Genomic DNA, 21,959 nt, shown 5'->3' on the forward strand with positions numbered 1-21,959 from the left:
CCCTACTTCTGTTGTGCAAACATATTTGTATAATTTCTTTAATTCTTTGCTGCCAGTGTACATTAATAAACACACCAGAAGAGTATTATATAAATACACATACAAATGTTTGTCTTAATATTTTACAATGACAATTTAGAGCTGATAAAAAAACAAGCATGGCATCTGCTTGGCTATGTGATATCTACTCTGTTACACCAGTGTGCACATACTTGGCCAGTGACACAATATAATCAGTTTAATAGTATAAGAAGGCTGCCAGTTATTCTGACCTCAAGACAGCAGAGCCCACAATAATTCTTGTGGCAAATAATTAGTTTTATCACACAATGACATGGGTCACCCGTAAGGGCTTGATTATAACAAGAGAACAATATAAGAAAATGTGAGGTTCAGTGGAGCTCTCAAAGGGGATTGCTTCTTCATATCTTGTCAAATTCCAGATGACATTTCATATGACTGCAAAACAGAAACAATCCTTCCCTGTATGAGCTGCTGCAGCCTCTGAGAGTCATTATGTTGAGAGCTGAAATTCCACACTGCAACGCTTTAGTCTTCACTCTAAGTGCTTTGTTTGTATTGACACTTAGCAGAAATGAAGAAGAGACAGAAATCAGATGTTTGAATCAATGTTGTTTGCAAGATTTTCTTGAGTAAAACATTCAAATATTATATAGAAATGTAAACAAAACATTGAAATTGTATGAAGGCATTGAGAGCTGCCTTATTTGCCATTAATCTTTACCTCTAATTGATTGACAGTATTTATTGTTGTATTTTTCTTCACACTTTCTATTACCTCTGGCGAGCTGTTCTCTTAATGGCACTGCATATTGTGCCTGCCAAAAGGAAATGGTGTGGCAAACATGCACATTTTGCTTTTTTTTCCCACTCTTGACTCCAATCTGTATGGTATTGACCATATGTTGAATAATATAGCCCACTATTTGTTATTCCAATTACATTCCATACACAGTATTTCTTTTTAGCTCTGCCTGATGGATTTGCACTCATCTAATGTGCGCAGTGTGCTGCTGCTTAACAGACTCAGAATTTGCATTATAATGATTTAGAACACCAATGCATTTTTAATGCTCATAAACAAGAGTGTGCACTGTGACTTTTTTCACAGATTATGTTTACTCCACCATTTAACTGTGTATATGGTTGTGACATTTGTAGCAACTCCCTGGTATGAAATTGCTCTTGCTTCTGCATGAGACTAATCATGACGAAAATGTGTCTCAGCTGAAACACAAAGACAGACATTTAACTAGAATTCGAGATGCCTCGAAGGTGAGCTGCAGTGTTAAATTTACACTGACTTCGGCCATAGCTCTGGATCCAATGTGATCTGGGTGTAAGCTTGCCTTTAAGAGAGACTTCCAATTAAAAGTGTTTCTTATCAAAGTTTTGGAGACCTGATGTTTTGATATTGATCAGCTTTTTACAAAACTTGAGGGAATTATGAATGTCACCACTGGGTTTTAGCATTATTAAATTCCCACTGATTAGCTCAAGGGGGGGCACTACAGTATTCATTACATTCTCCAAAGAGTCACGCACCATATCTCAGACACCACTGACTGAATTTTACAAAACGTAGGGAAACGATGCATGGCAACACTGCTTTTGAGCATTTTTAGATGAAGACAGATTGGCCCAGAGGGGTGCTATGCTTGCCATTTGATTGTCCATACAGTAATAACCTATTTCTAAAGACTGTACAAGCAGGGACAGAGCGTGCATGGTACATTCATCCAGCTATCAGTCTGTGTGCTACTTCCAACATCGATATGCAGAAGACATGTTGGGCACTGAAGAGACAAGCAGCACAAATACACAAACATACACATACATTGCTATAGCCTTGTGCAAACATACAATATCCTGATGTCTACATTCAATATCAGTCGCAATAAAACATTTCTAGGAATCAGGAATGCGTCAATTACATCTCCACATAAAAGTATACATCACAATGCTTTTCCCGTCCATTTTTCTGCTTGTTATCAATTTAAAGTGCAACTGCAGAGCATTAGAAGTTTCCCACTGTATGTCAAATACGTCAACACAAGGCAACTTAACTCACACAATGAGCCCACAATAAAAGCAAGATAGTCAGACAAGTCTCTTAAGGTATTAGGGTGGCCCTAAGCCTTTATCTTATCAGGTTTCAGTCCAAAACACAGGGGGATGAGGGCGGGGACAAAAGCAAGCCAAGCAATTAATTGTCTTCTCTGCTTGGCATCTAATTTCAACACCCCAGAAGGTCTATTACAGGAGCAAGACAGTCATTAAACCTCAACAATAATCACTGCTGAGCTATGCCTTCATCCTTCGTGCTACTTCAGTGTCTCCTGCTTAATGGCAGCTGGCTATGACAATTCCACTCAAACGCAATAAAAATGTGATACATGCGAGGCAATTTATTGTGTTTAAATGCCATGTTAGACGCATCGTTGACATGAAACAGAAGCAGGGAAGTAATTATTGTGTGCTAAAATCAGTCTATCTATTAAATGGACTAAATAATCCACCAAAATGGCTACATAATAGAATGCAGCAGGACCTCTTCAGAGGCAAAGACCTCTAATACTTCTCGAGCAACGGAGCAAAAAAGAGAATGGTGGAAGGTAATAGTCGGGGGCAGAGAAGTGAAAGAGCATCACAGGGAGAACAAAAGTAAAATAAAAAATGTAGGACAGAGGAAACTGAGGCTGAAAAAGAGCTCTGTAGGTGAAAACTGAAGAAGACAGGGGTTGAGGGTGCTCAAAAAGAAAATGGTGGGGGAATAGGGAAGAGACTGAGGGTGAGAAGGAGTTTGAGAGGAATAAAACTGGCAGTTGGGGGAGAGGAGATGGTTCATTTGTCACTGTCAGATCAGTTTGTTTCTCCTTCATAACTGCAAGGACGAGATCTGGCCCACAACCCAGCCCCAGATCCTCCCCGTTCTTAAGCCAACCACCCATCACCATCTATCCTCCAACCTCTGCCAGCACCTGCCCTCTCTCCAATCGCTGGAGATGAGGATGCAACCCATGCTACAGTGCCCTCTGCACACACACAATTGTGTCTGCCTGCGTGGACATGCTCACTGAGCTTAATCGAATGTATGTCCCAGTAACAGTAGCAACCTATAGCCTGGAGTAAAATCATCTATCCAAAGGCATGTCTGAATGATATTAGTACATCTTACAGAAGCAAAAATTTATCAGCAATGAGGCATATCCATGCAATTGTAGTCTTTTAGAAAGCTCATAATCTAAATAGAAGAAGAATGTTTGATTTAGACTGAATATCATACAAATACAGAACATCTACGTATAGATGAGTTTGACCATGGCTCCTCTTTCTTCTCTATATGTACCTCCTGCAATGAAGCAGAGGCAGCATGCTGATCTAGCACTCCTGGATGCATCACAGGCAGAATTTAACAAACTTTTATTGGCTGAGTGTCTACCCCAACCTGAGCCCTATAATGAGTACTGGGGTGGTGCTTCCTCAGTAAAAACCTCTCAGTTGGAGGTTAAAAAACATTTCCTTTGGCTCAGGAAGCGTGGTGTAGTTGGCAATCATATTGCATGTTCAGTCCCTGGTGGGTAATGTGTCTACGCATCCTTCACCAGGTGTAATTAACCTGAATTGTCTGTGGTGTGTAGGTAAGCCAGCAATTACTGCACCTAACTGCGAGATGTTTCTGCTGCTCATGCAGTTATCTGACAAGCAATTCAGTTTCCAAATGATAAGAATGGCCACAAGCTTCTGTAAGGATACCATATCTTACTTTGGAGTCTTTCTTTTACTAGAACTGTTTCCTTCCGGGCCTCCCTGCCTTACGACAGCTGGACTATTCATTCCTTTCTTTCTGCTGCACATTACCTGCAAATTCCCACAATGTACAACGAAAGTAGTGTCTGATGGCGTGTGCACTACATTCTGCTAACAATCCCACAATGCAATGCCTCCTATTTTTATAGATGCAAAAAGTACAGTTGTGGGACTCTACACTTGTCCATGGTGACTCAGATTGTCTGTGTGTGAAATCTTGATTTACTGCTCACTACAGTAAACTATTGAGTGTCTATCATATAGGGAATACTGACTGGGTGAAAGAGGGAGGGATTTCGGATGCAGCTTAGTTTTTTTGTTCCACTGTTGGAATTTTTGAAGGCACCCTATAGTGTATAAAAGAATTTGAACTCTCAGATGAAATGGCACAGTGAAAATGCAGTGCAGTATATAGGAAATAGGCTGTGATTTTGTACACAGCCTTTAAGTTCTGTAGATGGGGACTGGAGGGTCAGAACACAGAGGGGAGCAGTTATTAGATGCTGATGCGACACACCAGGGGGACTGGGGAAAATCCCAATAGGGAAAATAGTTAAGACTTTTTGTTTTGGACTGTTTGACAGTTTGAGTAACTTTGCCATCTATCCTTTTATCCACACATGTAAACCTGAACTGCCAACATTAAGAGAAGAGCAGGCTGGCAAAAGCCAGAAGAGGCCTACAAGCCAGATGGCTACTATCACCCTCTGTCTCATAAGCCGATGTTGTGTCACGAGGGCGACACAGAGTCCTGCAGGTACAGTCAAACCAATTGCCCCCCGGCCACAGAAACAGAACACACTCACAGGGGACAAACAGGGACATCCTCACATCTTTAATTGCAACACGAAGGGACCGTGTTTTAAAATTCCCCCCAGTAGCCTAATGCTTTGCTGCATAAAAAAATACCTATGTGACAGATTTAGTTTAGCTTAGCACAAAGACTGGAGCCCCTGTCAAAAGTAAAGCTAGCTAGTAAGCTCATCATCATTACATCTAACAGTCAGCTAGGTTTTAAATAGTTACAAAGTTATTGGAATTGGCAGCTACACGTTTGAGGACAGGACGTCTGAAATGGTTTGTGCGATCACCGGACCCAGCTGTTGGAGGTGACTACTCCTAAAAACAAAATCTTCTGTGTTATATACACACATGCAACGTGTAAACAAGACAAGCCTCGGGAGCTATGGGCTGTTTCCCCTGTCTCCAATCACTGTGCCGAGCTACGGTAACACATCCCACGGCTTCCTCTGTACGCACGGAGGTGACACTGATCTTCTCATCTAAAACAGCTAATAAAAAAACATCCTAAAATATATACTTATTCCTTTAGGGTTCTTGCAGGTGAGAAGCTGTAGCCTGTTAGCGTGTTCACAGCGGCTGCTCTGGCAGTTCTTACAAGTTGAAATGTGATAACAATTTTACTCAAGGAGATTGGAACTACTTACAGTTGTATCTAAATGTAAAATGAACTGAGTCTAATTGCTTAATAGCTGTCACAAGTGTTGGACGTGTCAAAACGTTTAAGTTTAATGAAAATTTCACAAAACTGTAATTGTCTTACAATGTCACAAATGTTAATGAGAATCTTGACTGTTCCACTAATAAAGTAAAACCTTTGTGAGAAATTTTGTAACCTTTTGATTCACATAGAAACTGTTGGGCACATCAAAATTAATGAGATTATTTCTTTTTGACAATTTTCTTTTCTGCCTCTGTCTTTTCTCCTTTCAGTTAAAAAGCATTAGAGCAGTGAGGTCTCTAATCAGAAATGTAAATGGCCTGGTCACATTACTGCAGTCTAAACCCTATTCATTTGGCTTTCACTAGCTTACAATGCATTTTTAAATCTTATTAATAACACTTAAGTACTCATCTTTTTGGATCAGATGTTGGTATAAAGTCAAACCTGTCCACAGTCTTTTCATATAGAGCCATTCCTCATTATTCTAACTTCTCACTTTGATTGCCAAGGCAAACACACTTGAACTAGCACCACATCATTGTTGATTTTTTGCTCACAAGCTCATCAGTAAGCTCTTGGCCAATTAACTCTGTATTACAAGTTACAAGATACATACTGTAAAAAGGCCTTTGAGAAATGCTAGAAAAGCAGTGTTGCAGATTCATAATAATTTGAATTTACATAATTTCTTTTAAGTGAAATACTCGTGCAATTAAAAAGGTTCACAAATTACAATGTCTGTCTGCAAATGACACTCTCAGACATTATGGGCGTGTATGTGTGAAAAGGAGAAAGTATCATATTAATACTAGAATATATTATTATATACAATATTATATGTATAGGATTATGAATGGGTGTTTTGCCATGTGACCCTTTAGACTTAGGTATTCCCTCCCAGCATAGACAGCATAATCCTAGAGGACAAATATATAACTCAGCATGAGCTGCAGTCATGCAATGGAAAACTAAAGCATTAGTATATTACGTGTACCATGTAAAATAACCAGTTACACAGTGTTGTATAATTTGTGTAAAGTATATAAATAAAACTCAAAAAATGTTCAATCATCATCAGCTCTTCTTACACAAGTAAGCTACAGCAATACAACAAAAACAAAAACAAAAGAGTGAAAAGAGTGAGGCTGTAGAAAATAAAAAAAATCTTTGAGTTCTCCACTTGCTGCTGTTAACTAAGTAAAAAAAAACAAACAAACAAACAAAAACACAGTGGGACACATGAAATTAATCATAACCCCACAACAGTTTGTCACAAAGAGAAATGTTTCCCCCAAGCTAATTAAAAACCATTCATTAGGCAGTTCTCCAAAACTGTGTGTGGCAAACTTGAGGGGAGTATGTGGTTGAGGGCTTTAAAACCTGGTAAATACGTTTTTGTAGCTGTGGACGATGTTTTTTAAATGTCCTGTACATCTCCCAAAATACCAAATGGTGGATGGGATGTACCAGTTTTTTTTTTTTTTTTCTAACACAGAAATGCACCACAAATAGCAATTTATGGCCAAGTCAGGGATTCACCTTTGGCTTGATCTAGGATTTAGAATTTCAAACTCGCTATGAAAAATGTGTCTGCCACTGGAAGATTTGGGTCAGGCTCATCAAACGTAATAAGCACTGCTCTGATCACATGAGAGGCAGTATGCTGAAACCTCTCAGCTGTATGCAATTGTTCCAATCGAAGGAGAGTGAAAGAGCTGCCATTTGCTGAAGAGCGTGTTCAGGCAGCTACAAAAGACTGAGTGAAATCTCAGCTGGGATCTGTTTTAGCTCAATACTGCTTGTGTTAATTTATATTCATTGTGATCATTTGCATTATATTCTGGTTGGCTAACTAGAAAAATAATGCTGTAACTGTATCGTTAAAACAGCTGTCACCAAACTTTACTGAATTCGAAGGATGATTAAGACTTACTGACATATGACTACTGCAATTACATTTCTGAAACTATGTCGCAAAAATGCTTGACACATGAACCAATGCTTTTTGTGCAACAATATGTGACACATGGCTCTGAATAAACATCCCAAGGGAAAACAAGGGAAATGCAATGGTGGTGTTTTGATGACAAATCAAATAACTTTTACACCATCTGTAACTGTGCACCTTTGTGGCTGACTGGCCTTAAAGGTGTCTCTGGGCCAGAGCACTTCCCTAATGGACCTTAATGGGTTTTATGGTGCACTGCGGGCTTCTAATGGGGTAGTATGTCTGATGGGGATGCTGCTTTCAGGTCCTCCTGGGCCCTGTCTAGGTTCTTAATGTGACCTGAAGAGAAGAATACATAATGTATCAGTGTTTCTCTGAGTCAAAGGTTAATACCCAGAGTTAAAGAAAGTAGAGAATTTTGGGGGGTGAAAACAGGGAAATGGGAGGTTATGAGAATGTGTGAGAGCAAAAGACGCATGAAAAGAGAAGCCCAGGAGTTAAAGCAGTGGGAGAAAAAATGCCATGGCATATTATTGAGGGACACTTTGGTGCTAAGCTGCTTATTGATAAAAGCACTAATCTGCCTGGCAGAAGGTAAGAAGGCTGGGATGTGTGGTGATATAATATCTCAGCTAAAGGCAATGCCATCAGGGAGCTGAGCCTCCACACAGCTTTACCTAAAGGAGTTACTCATTTTATTTTATTTTTTTACATAAAGAGTGGAATCTGACCATGTGCCACTCGCAGACAGCATATGAGCCTGAGGAAAAATGAGAGCAGATCATTGTGAACCACAGGCTTTTTCATCAGACGTTCCATCAGACTTGATCGATAAGGAGAGACCATCACTTTTTAATACGCATATAGATCCCTAGCATTCGCTTTAATTATTTCCCCCGCTACATCAAAGAGCAAGTCAGCATTGCTGGGCATTTTGATGACTTGAAGAGGGCCCATGGTTGGCAGTCAGGGCTAGCTGCACTGAAAGTTCAGTTACAATTGCCATTCATCAGGAGGACTTTTGCCCTCAAATCAATACATTATTAGATTATTAAAACATTTTTAATGCATAATAAGTACATTAAAGCTGGCATGATGCATGGAACAGTATTCATGAAAAGTGACATTAACTGTTGTTAATGTGTGTGTGGGGCAAGTACAGTCTACCAGTGGAACCTCACATGGTTGCCAGGAGTCCTCTCTTAGGTAATATTCAAAATGTTTTATATGCTGGAAGCCACGAAACTGGAAATTTAACTTGGTTTAGGGTTTAATTTGGATCCTGCAACATACAATATCGAATCACAACCCTACCTTGGTTGGTGACACTCTCTATACCCAGCTGTCGAAATGTTAATCACCTTGCCACAATGGCAATGAAATCTGTTCAAAAGAACAGGCAAACAGGAAGTTTCACACTGTTGGTAATTTCATGCATCGAAAAAAAAGTGGTATCACACTTCGCTGCCATGTTTTCCAAGTTTTACTAAAAAATAGAGACAAAATCAAATCACCTCTTGCCACTGCACAGAACAATGTGTGGGAAGTTACCGATTTCAGCTTTTTACAGGTAACTGGGCGAAAAAGGCTCTCCAGATAGCAACAGACATGTATGTTAATTATGCTTTACATACTGAAATGTTTACTACTCCCTTGTGAACATGGTCCTTTTTAGCCCATTATCTTCACCTGTCAGTCCTGCCACACGAAGGCTGGGCCCACCAATCTCAGAGGGACTCTAGAAGAGAACTCTAATCATTCAATCTAGGAGTGAGGTGCAAATGAAATCAATCCTCATGTCCTGGTTCAAAGAACGGTTCTCTCATTAGGCCAAGCCTGCTAATTGAAGTCATTTGCCTCTCTGCTGTCTCTCTTGCCCTCGCCATTTTGATCATCCCTCTAGTTAGAGGCTTTTTTATCGGGAGCATGCTGAATCAATACCTCCTCTGTTACCTAGAGCAGTGGGAAATCTCTAAATACTATCTGCTCACGAAAGTGTCAACAAATAATTTCTCCTCTCCAACTTCTCAACTTTGTTTTCAAATTCATGTTATTTCAGTTACTTCAGTTCCAATTGATTATAATTTCGTCATAAAATGGGAGACATGGGAGAATGTATTTTGTGAAGAACACATGGCCACACACACTGATTTTAGACTATTACAAGTACTGGTCTATTACTGGTCTGCTACATTTAACAATGAATGTAATGTAAGTAAGTAAATATGCACATCATATATATATATATGGAAAGGACTGTATATATATATATCTATATATATCTATATAGATATATATATATAGATAGATAGACAATCCTTTCCAGTACAGTAAAGTTTGATCAGGGACATCAAATATTATTCCTACTGTTTTAATAATATCTCAGTAATCTGTGTATTAATTAGATACATTAGCCCAACTTACACTTTTACTGAAGCCCGATGAGCAGCCTCCTGCCACAGGTGCACTTGAGTTGCTGAATATGTAAACCCATGGATTCTGACTTTGAGTTGAGTCAAATTTTTAATCTTCTCTCCTCAACTACCTGGAACCCACCATTAAGTCTGGCACTTCTATTGGTCTGCTGGTGGAAAACCTGAAATCTGCATGCTAATGAGCATCACATGCATCAAATAGGATTTGACTTGTTAAGTCAGAGGAGTTTAAAGAAACTCTGTCCCACCAAGTTTCGACAGTTGATTGGCCTCAGAATAATTCGGATGTATCCTGATATGTAAGCGCTCCGGTCTTTAAGTCAACATGAAACAAGACAGCATCAGAAGGTTACATTGAGGGTGCCAAAGAATTGTAAATGTGCTGAGTATAGCAGGCAGTCTGTGCACCCAGCGTTTCCGCATAAGCCTTGATTATTGAGCTGTGCCATCTTTTATACTGTGCAGAGCCAGATCGCACAGCTGACATCCGTCTCCGTCTACTGTAACTCAAGGTAACACACACCCTCTCTACCCTGGCAAGGTACTTCAAAGGATGTCTGGGGATGTTATGTGAATATTTTTGGCCTCAATCTCCACCTGCCTAGCGGAGTTTTTAATAGCAAATGAGCAGAACACACCAAAGAAGATATGAAGGGGTGGAGTTTAAGGATTTTAGGCACTAGCCCACTACACTTATGCAGTGAAATTACTAGACCAGTAAAAATGAAGTAATATTCAAGGCAGTTTGTTGTGGCTGCATCAATTTTATTAGTTTGAACTTGGTCAGTGGCTTAGACATTGGTAGCTTCTTGTCTGTTGTAGTGTTGTCTTGTGTGTATGTTTCGCAGAACCAAAGGAGATCATTTGATATTGTACGTACCTAGTCTTTCCCAGGCTTCCACAATCTTTTTCCTCATTCATTCGCAGACACAAAGATTTAGTGAAATTATTCTTGTGACCCCTCGATCGTGATTTTGTAATCTAAAAAATAATCTAAACAAGTCTCAGATGGATGTCAGCCCAGGCGACAATTTAAGACTTCTTTCTCTCACTCTTCTTCTGGTCTCTGACACTTTGGCAAGTTAGTTGATATTGACAGATTGACACAGGATTCAAACAGTTCTCTAGCCAACTAGCTGCATGTCCACTGGTGTTCGTCTTCTTCCTCAATATCCAGCAACCTGCTGAACTTACTGTAATTCAATTCAATTGTCTTTATATAGTGCCAATTCATAACAGAAGTTATCTCAGGGCACTTTTCACATAGAGCAGGACTAGACCATACTCTTTATAATATTATGTAAGTTACATGTTATTTATGAACAAAAGGAGTTCAATCTAGTATGGAAAGAAAACAGTGCTTCATGGTTACACAAGGTTTCCTTTGCAAGTGCAGGAGTTATGGAAATTCAGAGAGACTTGAGAAAGCTGACTAAAGGACAGGTTAATCGTTTTGAAAGCTTTGTGTGAATATTGACTTGGTGTCTGATGTAGATATGTTAATAGGAAGTGCTTGCTGTCTTTCTATAATGCCCAAATGTATTAGCAGTTGCTTGCCATGATGAACAACATCAATAGAGGGAAAGAGGAAAGGAGTTGCTTATGAAATGTTCATGTCTTTATATACAACTTTTTGAATTAATCAATTTATGTATTTTCTGTGAATATTTCTATGTGTAAAATATACCAAATCATTTCAGCATGTGTGAGGAATATTTTATTAAGCTTTAACTTAATTATTGTCCCAAGGGGAAGTTGCCAGTTCAGTCTTTGTGTTCAGCCATCCTAAACAAAATGAAATTAGAAAAGCACAGTATTTAAAGGCAATGCTTCAGCAGAAAATAATGAAAACGGCTCTGGAGTCTTTGGCTTCATTTTTTAATGGGGAAGAAAGGAAGTCTGGATGGGAGCAGCTCAAACACTAACAATATAGAAGAGCCATGTAACTAAACAGTGTAATGCATGACGTTTAGTATTTTCTTACAGACAACTTGTGGATGACACTCAGCACTGAGCTTATTGTTGTACTGACAAACCTTTTTTATCTATTCCTCTGTGGTATTATCTCAAAGCTATACTGCGGTAGTGGGGTGGGCTCAGCTGCAGGACAGAGATGGTGGGAGTGGCTCGTGGGAGTAGTGCCGGGGTTCTTATTGGCACAGATGTTACCTGCTGGTGAATGACACTCTCTCTTTTCATGCAGTAGCATGCTGGACCGGGGAGACACACGCCAGAGGAGAGTGGCTATCCTCCTCTCTGAGATAATTGTACTTTGAGTTTGTGTTATTTGAGAAACTGGACCATATGCCATCCGGAGCCACCGGGCAAGATCGCGGAGGAGCAAGTAAGTAGTAGGAGTAAGAAGAATGTTTTTGTTGTGAAAGCGTGTGTGTGAGCAATAAAAAAAGGACAACCCAAGTGGACAGAACTGTGTGAGACTGTTTGTGCTGAGTAGAACCCGTAGTAACACTGGTCCCTGTTACATACACTTTGCCAAGATCTTGTTCAGTCCAGCATACATACAATACAATACATACAATACTCAACTTTTTCAATTTCAAAAATGTACCTTTATATTTTTACATGTTTGTTGTCTGTCAGATTATATGTTAAAGCACCATCAGACCACGGCAAATTCCTTGTAATGTATGTCACTTGGCAATAAACAGTTTCTGATTCGGACATATGTTCTACTTTGAATTGTCCTCTATAATACGTAACTGAGTCCTTGACCAGAAACTAAATACACATACAGTATATATTTTTTTCAATATCCTAGTCCTATTCTGTCTCACTCACAAACACTTACATTGTTAATACCTGATTTTGAATGCTGGCTGCAATCACAGCTCAGCTACACACACATGACATTACATCCAGCAAGTCCCTGTGCTTCCTGCATCATCTCCCTCTCATTCCTCTCTTTCAGGTTCACATTCAGTCACAGCCTAAGACTGTCTCTCTCTTGTCTCAGTGTATTCAGGATTTTTCCCTTTTCTGTCAGTCCTCCCCTGCCCACAGTTTCCCTCCACTGTAGCTCGCCTGACCCAATCGCCTGTCTACCGAGCTGCTCCTCATCAGCAATTAGTCCCAGTATTTGTGAAGGGTTTGCTCACTGCCAGGTTACGTTACCTTTCAGTTTAGCCATTTGTCTTGTTACATGTTTGTCTGTTACAGTACCTGTCTGAAATTTGTTTTCCTATTTGTCTGTTACCTGTATGCCTGACTTCCAGTTGTTGATTTCCCACCTTTCAGCCAATTCCACTGTTGAGGGCTAGTAAATTTCCCTTCAACCGTCCTGCTGCGCATTGGAGTCCAACTTTCTGTGTCAGGTACCTGAATGGTGACAGTATGAGCTGGCCAAACTATGGACTTAGCAAGTATTTACCATGGAAGGGCGAAAAAAGGGACATCTATGAAGCACCATGACAAACTGTCCACTGTGCACATTATTTTGTACCCTTGTGTTATATGCTTCCTCCAATAGTGCAAGGTTCCTAATTAAAATGTACTCCAACCTATGAAAGCTTCCTCCTGTGAATCTGTTCCTGTCATCTTTATGACTGTTTGATCCAGCCATGCCCTGGCTCCATCGGGTCTGGATCAAAGTAGCATACATTCATTACTGGCTTCTGCTCTTAAAACAACCTTTCAGTGTTTGTTTCCATGTCAGGAATGTCACCTTATCAAAGCCAAAAATAATATTTTTCTTCAAACAAGCTTTTTGGTGGGTGTTTTTAAAATCAATTATGGTCGTGTTACTGTTATCAAGCAACCTAACATTTATACTTACTTCATTATAAAATTACATGAAACGCACATTTTCAGATACGTTGATATACATGTGTTTAAATGCTAATGAAAATCCTTAAGAAATAGATAATAGCACATTATGAAAGCAACAACCATGGAATGTAGAGTCCCTAGCTGATTTCACTGATGGTATGGAGGTGTATATATAAAACAATACACTGGAACAGTAGGTGTTTCTAGGAAGTTCAGTTATATAACTGTACTAGCAGCAATTCTCACAGGTAATATCTTGTAATTATAAAAATACACTGAGTACTAGGCATACTATATATAAACTAAGGTCACTAGCCTTGATTTAAGTAGGTTTGGCAACCCAACAAGCATAGTACAGTATGGGCCAACATTTGAAAATAGTGTTGTTAAGATGTGAAATGGCAGCAGTGTTGGTGACCAAACAATATACAGTATTTTCAATACAATGCAGTGTACAACATGATGTATTAAATCACGCTTTTATGCTATAAAACATTAAGCAAAACACGCAGTACAGGCAAGGTAAATTATAGCATCTACAATGCTTTTTACCTCACTTTCCTTCTAGCTTTTCTTTTCTGGGTAATCAGCCAGGGCAAATATGTGGTGCACAAAGAGCTGTGTTTGTGTGTGTGTGTGTGTGTGTGTGTGTGTTTGTGTAAATCTGTGTGTCTGGCCTGTTTGAAAAATACTGGAAGGCAGATTGGAAACCGAGATAGGAAAAGATAGGGAAAATAAGTCAGCTGCACTCCTTGCTTTCCCAACTATTCACTGAAATGCAGATGGCATATTTTTTTTAATTATGTCTAGGTTTAACTGGTCTTGCGTACAGGTAAGAGAGAATAATGTGTCACAGTCTTAGTCTTAGTAGAACAAGTGCAAATTTTGCCTTCGGTCTGGTCTGTAATACATCTCTGCTAAGTTCAAACAGCGGTATTGGGCTAAATTGGGCTAATCCCAGCTCAAAGGGATGCCTAAAGTTCAAAAAGTGTGGGCCCTGCTTAACAAAGAAGCAGGTTAATTAAGACTCACACTGACTCACTCTACCCCTTTCCTGCTGAACGAATCCTCTGGATTGGCTTTAGGTAACTGCAGACAGGAATGAGATGAATGAGTAGCCCACAGGGGGACAACACTCGTCCATTTTTGATAAATAAAGCATTTTAATAGTGTGAATGTATATGAAGGATGAATTTACAGCTGTTCAGGAAGTCATGATCGCTGGGTAACACAGAATACCACTCACATTGCGTGTTGTTCAAATGTAGGATTCTCATTAAGTGAAGTGTGAAAAAAGGTGCTAGCTCTTGGACCCAAAAGGGCTAATTATCAGCTCTAATGGCAATTGTGAGTCACTGGTTTCTCCAGCAACCATCATGCAATATCACACATTCAAAGGTGATGAGGGAACTAAAAAATACAAAGATAGTCGCTGTGAAGGTGCATAAGCCTCCAGCTTTCTTGTTTTAGAAATGTAAAGCTTAGCATGTCATTTGTAGATATGACTGTGTGGCAACTTGTTGAGACATTCACCTTCCATAATGACTGTAAATTTGATTTAGCTTGACAAAACTTTACATATGAATTTAGCTGAACACATCACTCACTCAAATCAAGTTCAAACATATTTTTCTAAAATATTCCTCAAACCTCCATATCACCAAATTTGTAAGTGAGGGTGCATTTTGTGTGCAAATATATTGTTCATATTAATATATTGTTAATAATGTTAATATTTATTTATATATAACAATATATATAAAGTTAGATTTCGATACTCATTCAGGACAGAATTTTCTACACTGCACATAACATGCTGTACACCATGCATTTACACAGCATCAATGTTGCCTTATTGATACTTATTCCTTTGAAATATCCATACTTTCCTGTATGTAAATGCTTACCCAGGCTCAATAACAAAATTGTGACATGCACCTGAGAGTGGTTTAACTTGCCAAGACCCTGAGGAAAATTCCCAGTGTCCCCACTTTAATTACAATATTACCCAAACAGGTGCAAGCAGTATGAAAGCAACTGTAAGGGCCTCTGTGCAGCACAGGGAAGCTACAGCACCCAATCATGCAGAGAGCTCATCCTGTTTGTTTAAATCTAGTATAGAAACATTTTGGGTTTGTTTGATCGCACATTTGCACTTGTTAAGGCTTTTTCTTGCCAAAAAAAATAGTTCTCTTTTGATGTCCTAGGTGTTGGTGGGCTTTCACCACTTACAGGAGAATACGGCACATTTTTTAATTTAGCACTTCAAACATTTAATTAGTGTTTGGTATAATTTTAAAGATTGCTGACCACGGAGGACAAGAGCCTGTCTATATGAGCCTCACATGGGCCTATCATCATTCTCTCGGCTCCTGATGCAACGGTGCATCCATCTGCACAGAGGCTTTGGAACAGTTGGCAGCAGAAATCACTGTCCATGGTTCTGAATTCCATCGGTTCTAGACACATACAGTACATGACAACCCCTGGTTTCAACGTGGTTAAGGGTTTTGGATGTCTAAGTCTATTCCTGTCATTTTGTGGTTTGTTTGGGGTTGTTTTGGAACAAGCATTTTAGAAAAAAGGATTTATTTTGATTTTGCTGTGAGGCAATAGATATTTTTTGTCCAACTGCCTTCAACTGCGTTAAGAGGCAGTATGTCTGTTGTAATATACTATATCCTGGAAATGGCATTTCTGGAATTCTGTGCCAAAGTGGGTTAATCTAAAACAATTAGAGGGCTGAAATATTTACGGTCTTGGGAGAAAATCTAAATGTTTCTGAAGTGATAGCAGTACTAGCTCCTAGTGTAGGAAGCAAAACAAATATTGTTTTGCACATATAGCTGGCGCATGGTTAGATAATGCTGTAATAAAATGAAGACATCTCAAACTGCTGTTTGGCACCCACAATAACCAATTCTTGATTATTCAGTATTTAAATATTCTGCTTTTCAGCCTCAGGCTGTTCTCAAGGTTAGCATTTATAGGTGTAGACATTTCTATAAAATACCCTCTGGCAGATAAATTAATTATATTCTAATGGAAAAATCAATTAATGTGTGCAATATCCAGTATCTAGAGTAAAGAAGGCTACACAGTAAATCTAAATAAATATTAGGTTACACAAAACTTTACATATGAATTTAGCTGACACCATGAATTTAGCTGACACCTATATCTAATACGTGTCTCTATTATTAGTCTAACAATAATGGAGACATTTGTGGTGAAATAATATCTATATACATCCCTAAACCTACCGGTGCATACATTTGCAAAATATTTGTCAAAGAGGGTCCGCTATGTGGACCTTGTGGACCCTCATGACATAATGAATTCCTTGGTCCCTAATCTTAAACTGAGCCCTACTGACTACATGTCTAACCCCGACTCTTACCCTGAACCTAATCTAATTGTAATCTAAAGCCTAAAAAGCAAATCCTTTAAAAAAGCTGGGCAAAGTGTCATCAAGTTTTAAACACGTACTCACAATCAATGTCTAAAACTCAAACTAGTGCTCACAAATCTACAAGTCCACATACTTTTTACAGTTTCCAGATGAGACTGCTTTAATTTAATAAAATAAATAACAACATTGACTCAGATTTCACCCAACAATGGATTGGTGTTCGTAAAACGGCTTTAATTAAAGTCTGAGGGAGTTGGAGAAAAAGACTGATAATGCCGCAGATAGTTACAGAGCTTAACTCTGTCTGTGGTACAATACTTCAAATCTTAAAAAAAAAAGAGCTTATAAACTTAAAAAAAAAGTTTATATATTTATTTTCCGTGTGTTGATTATCTGTAAACACGCAAGCTGTAACTTTCACACATAATATCAAGAACTTTAGTATAAACCTAGACACCTGACCACATTCCCAATGAAAAGCCATTGTCGAGTGTAGTGCAGTTAATTAAAGCAAGGGCACCACTCTACATCTGTCACATCACTTGGCAGTTACTTTAATTATATATTTTGGTCAATCTGTTCTTCCTGATGTGAGAGGGAATGCCATACATGAGACAACATCTGCTGAGGTATGTCACATGAGCTTCAACATCTGTCCATGTTTTTACACAGCCTGTCAATCACTTCAGCCATGTTTCATACGCATTTATGTTATCATATTGAGAAATCACAAACACTGTCAAGTGCTGAGAGCTTACATCTGTGCCGCAGTTACAATTAACACTATTTTACTAAGCTGCAAATCTACACACAAATACGGAGATTGGCACTACACACAAATACCCAGACACACCCAGTGGCTTGCAGTCATTTTGGTCCCTTATGTTGTCCATCAAGGAGACAGTGGTGACTGTTCTCTAAACTGGCTCCACCCACATAGGCTTGTGATCATCTAAGCTGTCAGCTAGCATCTGCTGAAACTACCAACCAGCCAACTGTGATACTGGCTCTGAAGATATCTCCACAGAAAATGTGTCACCTACACACGTTCAGAACTCAGTGGCATATTTTCCACTTCTATTTTTGCTAATTTTTATGTGGCAAACTTTATCTGCAAAGCCTAGGAGAATGTCAAACTGTTTTGTATGTATGACACTGTGACTTGACATATGGAAGCGTCTTGAAAGCCGACGTCAGCTCATCTTGGATGAAAATAATGTAAAATGTAAAATATTGTCAATAAAAAAACATGATGGCCATTTTTGGATACATCCGTAGCAACATGAGTATTGCATTGTTAGAGCTAGTCATTATTTATGAGAATCACAAATATATCAGTTATCACTCAGTAAATGTCAGAGGTGGCGAGACATCAGTCATGTCAGGTTGCAGACCATGGATGCACTGCGCTTGTTTGAAAAAGGAATGCCCCTGTGGGAGGCAGTCTTTGGATTTGGGGGCTCTTTGAAGTTATGTGATACTGTTTGTCCTCCTACTGACACTGGGTGATTTTTTTCCTCATGTAGAATGAAAGTTGAGTACAGTGATTGCTGGAAAAAGGGAAATGCATTTCAATAGTCCATGTATAGCTGTCTCAATAAACTGATGCGCATGTTGCTGAACTATACAGAATGTTCTACTATTTAAGGATAATGGTAGTCTGACTTATCCCCCCTGAACACAAATACACATCGACACTTGCCTAGTCCAAGAAACGCATTCACATACTTGCAGATGACACAGAAACCTAGAGACACACTAGCTTTATATCCCCTAGACTCTACAATTTTTCTGTTCGTAATCCCCTCTGAGTCCATCAATATTTCTGTTTCCATGGCGATTCGAGCCTTGCCAAATGTTGCACAGATAAGAGGAGATAAGAGCATAAGGAGAAGGGAGATAAGAGCAAGTGACCTGCAGAGATCAGAGCACTAGAGGTCAGGCAGAAGAGCAGAAGTAAGTCACTGAGAAATGGACCTTACCGGCTCAACTCCACTACCAACCCGATGAAAAAACAAATATGAAGGGCCAAGTTTTCTAGTAGTCCAACACTTGAACACATACCTGAAGTTAATCATTTTTGCAGCAACTTTCTTTGTATATCCAATTTCGCCCTCCAGAAAAGTTACATGGGAGCAAAATATTATTTAACTGGAGTCCATAATACTGTAAATATCATGATTACATTATTCCTAAAGCATATTAATGTGTCCATAGAAACGTTTTAAGTTATATGCTTTTCAAATAGAAGAAGACATTTTTTCTCTCTTCCATATGTCAACTCACACATGTATGTATGTTCTGCAGAGAATGAAATTGTGAATGAGAAAGAAGTGACAGTAACGAATCAGTATAATAAGTATAAGTTTACATTTTTACGATCTGGACTGATTGCACAATGATAGCAAAAGCCATTCAAATTATTCAATGTTATTGTCTAGTAAATAGATTATGGTATATTATTATAGCTGACAACATAGTCCTACGTGTGAGCTGTTCATTCTAGGATAAGATGTTTTGAAACTGTTGCACACAATAAGAATAATATATATGGAGTTGTACAACTCAATACCCTCAAACGATGCGACACGCCAACCATTCACTCCTCTAACAGACCATCTTGACATCCATTACATTTTGTAAGGCATGACTTTACCTGTTTGTTGTTGTACTTCGGTTGGCTGGTCTTGTAACTGTAATCTGAGTACTGGTCTGAGCCGGTCGAGTTGTCATCTCCTCCCGTCCCCACAAAGGTGTTGGCGGCAGGAAGGTCCTGGACAGCCTGATGCTTCTGTGAGGCTGAGGGGGATTGGGCCTGCAGCTGAATGGAGGGTAAGGGGGAGTTGGAGCGGTAGTGCCTGCCTATATCAGGGCTTCCTGGCGAATATGTTAAGGGCAGGTGTATCCTGGGGCTATCATTGACTCCATCGAGGTTGAACTTGAGACTCTTTTGAAGACTGACCTCCTCCTCTTCTCCAAGTGGCTTAGGGGACTTCTGGGGTTTTCCTTTCCTTCCTCGTTTGCCTTTGGCATTCTTTGGTGCCTGTTTGGGTGCATATAAGTCCTTTGTTTCCTTCTTGCCAGCCTGATACCCACTTTTTGTTTCTCTCTGGATGCGGTGTCGAATAAATACCACCACCAAGATCAACATGACAACACCTGCCACACCAGCAAGGCTTCCAAACAAAATGTTACTACGCTGTGCAGCGAAACCATTGTCAGGATCACCAGCAATGTCCCTGTCCAGTGGAGTGTAAAGACTATGTCCAACTAGGGCCTCCACTAAGCTGACATTTGAAATGGTTTCATTGACATAGATGTGGACCAAGGCAGTGGCATGACGTGCAGGCTTCCCCCTGTCACTCACTCGCACCACTAGGCGATGTAATCCACCATGTTTTCGGGTCATCTCTTTTGCTAGAGTGATTTCCCCACTGGAGGGGGAGATGCGAAATAACTGGTATGGGTTACCACCAGAAATACTGAAGACAAGCTCTGCATTAGGCCCACTATCCAGGTCTTCAGCTTCCACTACCTCAACATGGCTATCTGGGGAAGCTAGAGGTGACAAGCGCCTGAAGGAGGAATTGGAAGGCTTGGTGACTACAGGGTCATTGTCATTTTCATCCAGTACATTGATGGTAACGCCCACATATGAAGACCTGGGTGGCTCTCCTCCATCCACTGCTTTTAGACGGAAAGTATAGCTGCTTTCTTTCTCCCTGTCAAATGAGATGCTTGAAAGAATAGTGCCAGTTCCATTTTGAACAACAAACTTCCCTCCATCAGGTTCTACAGAGAGCTGAACATGAGCGTTCTCACCTTTGTCCACATCAAGTACTGTCACCATGCCAACTGGACTGAGGGAAGGCATGTTTTCCAAAACTGAAAAGCTATAGCCACTGAGCATGAACTTGGGGTCATTGTCATTGCGGTCAAGAACTTTTATTACAACAGTTGCTGTTCCTTTATGAACAGGTGACCCTTTATCTGCTGCGGTGACCCGGAACTCATAGCCTTCTTTATGCTCACGGTCAAGTGGGCTTCGGGCTCTTACTTCGCCTGTATTTGGGTCAATCTCAAACAGACCTTTGATGGATGAGTCTGCCAAAATATTATAGAGGAGTTCTGCGTTAGTGCCACTGTCAGCATCTGAAGCTGTAACATCCAAAACCTTCTCCCCTGGTTGGTTTTCTTCAGCAAAATCTACCTCAAACAGGGTTGGGGAGAATATTGGAGAGTTATCGTTCACATCAGTCACCTGCACCTTCAAAGAGTTTGTACTAGAGAGTGCTGGATTTCCAGAATCCACAGCCACGATCTCTACTCGGTACTCCTTCACCCTTTCGTAGTCGAGAGGAGTGGTGGTCTGTAGGAAATACTTCCTCTTGTTGTCACTGGATGAGTCGCTGGCAGGGCGGAGCTGGAAGGGCACATCTCCTGCAACCACACAAGTGACTACAGCGTTCTCTCCCTCATCCTTGTCAGACACTTGAACCAAAGCAACGGCTGTTCCCACTGGCATGTCCTCTGAAATATTGGCCATTCCTTCACTGTGTGTCACAAGGCCAATCCCACGAATCTCGACAGCTGGAGCATTGTCATTTTGGTCAGTCACCTCAATGGTTACAAATGTCTTTGAGCTTTTAGGTTGAGGACCCTTATCCCTTGCCACCACATAGAAGGACAAGCTGCTGATTTCCTCCCTGTCCAGTGGTCCTTTGACATAGATAATGCCAGTGGACCGATCAATTCGTAAGAGTTTCGGCACTGGGTCTACTGCTTGGTGAAGGGTGTACTCAATTTCTCCATTAGGGCCCATGTCAGAGTCATTTGCTTTGACCTACAATAAAAGGAATTCTGTGGTTAAAGGCATGACTTACATGCAACAATGTGAATTAAAAGAAAGTAGGATTTTCTCTACTAGTCATCGGTCAATGAATGAATTCATAAATTAATCAACAGATGTCTGATCACTTCAAAGCACAGCAAGTGAACAGCTTTATTTAGGCATATTTCATTATTTCCCTTCCTCTCTGTTTTTCATGGTGATGTCACTGGCCCTTTTATTCTCTTTCCCCC

General features: G+C 39.9%; 1 protein-coding gene across 1 annotated transcript in view; it reads right to left on the minus strand.

Annotated features, from left to right (window-relative positions):
- Positions 1 to 21,959, minus strand: part of pcdh1a (protocadherin 1a) — a 69,530-nt gene that overhangs the window by 46,144 nt on the left and 1,427 nt on the right. The window contains exon 2 of the mRNA XM_070917693.1: positions 19,534 to 21,720. Within this exon, the coding sequence (XP_070773794.1) occupies positions 19,534 to 21,720 (2,187 nt within the window). The remainder of the gene's footprint in view (positions 1 to 19,533; positions 21,721 to 21,959) is intronic.

This window comes from Enoplosus armatus, chromosome 13, assembly GCF_043641665.1.
Source record: "Enoplosus armatus isolate fEnoArm2 chromosome 13, fEnoArm2.hap1, whole genome shotgun sequence".
Classification (NCBI taxonomy): domain Eukaryota; kingdom Metazoa; phylum Chordata; class Actinopteri; order Centrarchiformes; family Enoplosidae; genus Enoplosus; species Enoplosus armatus.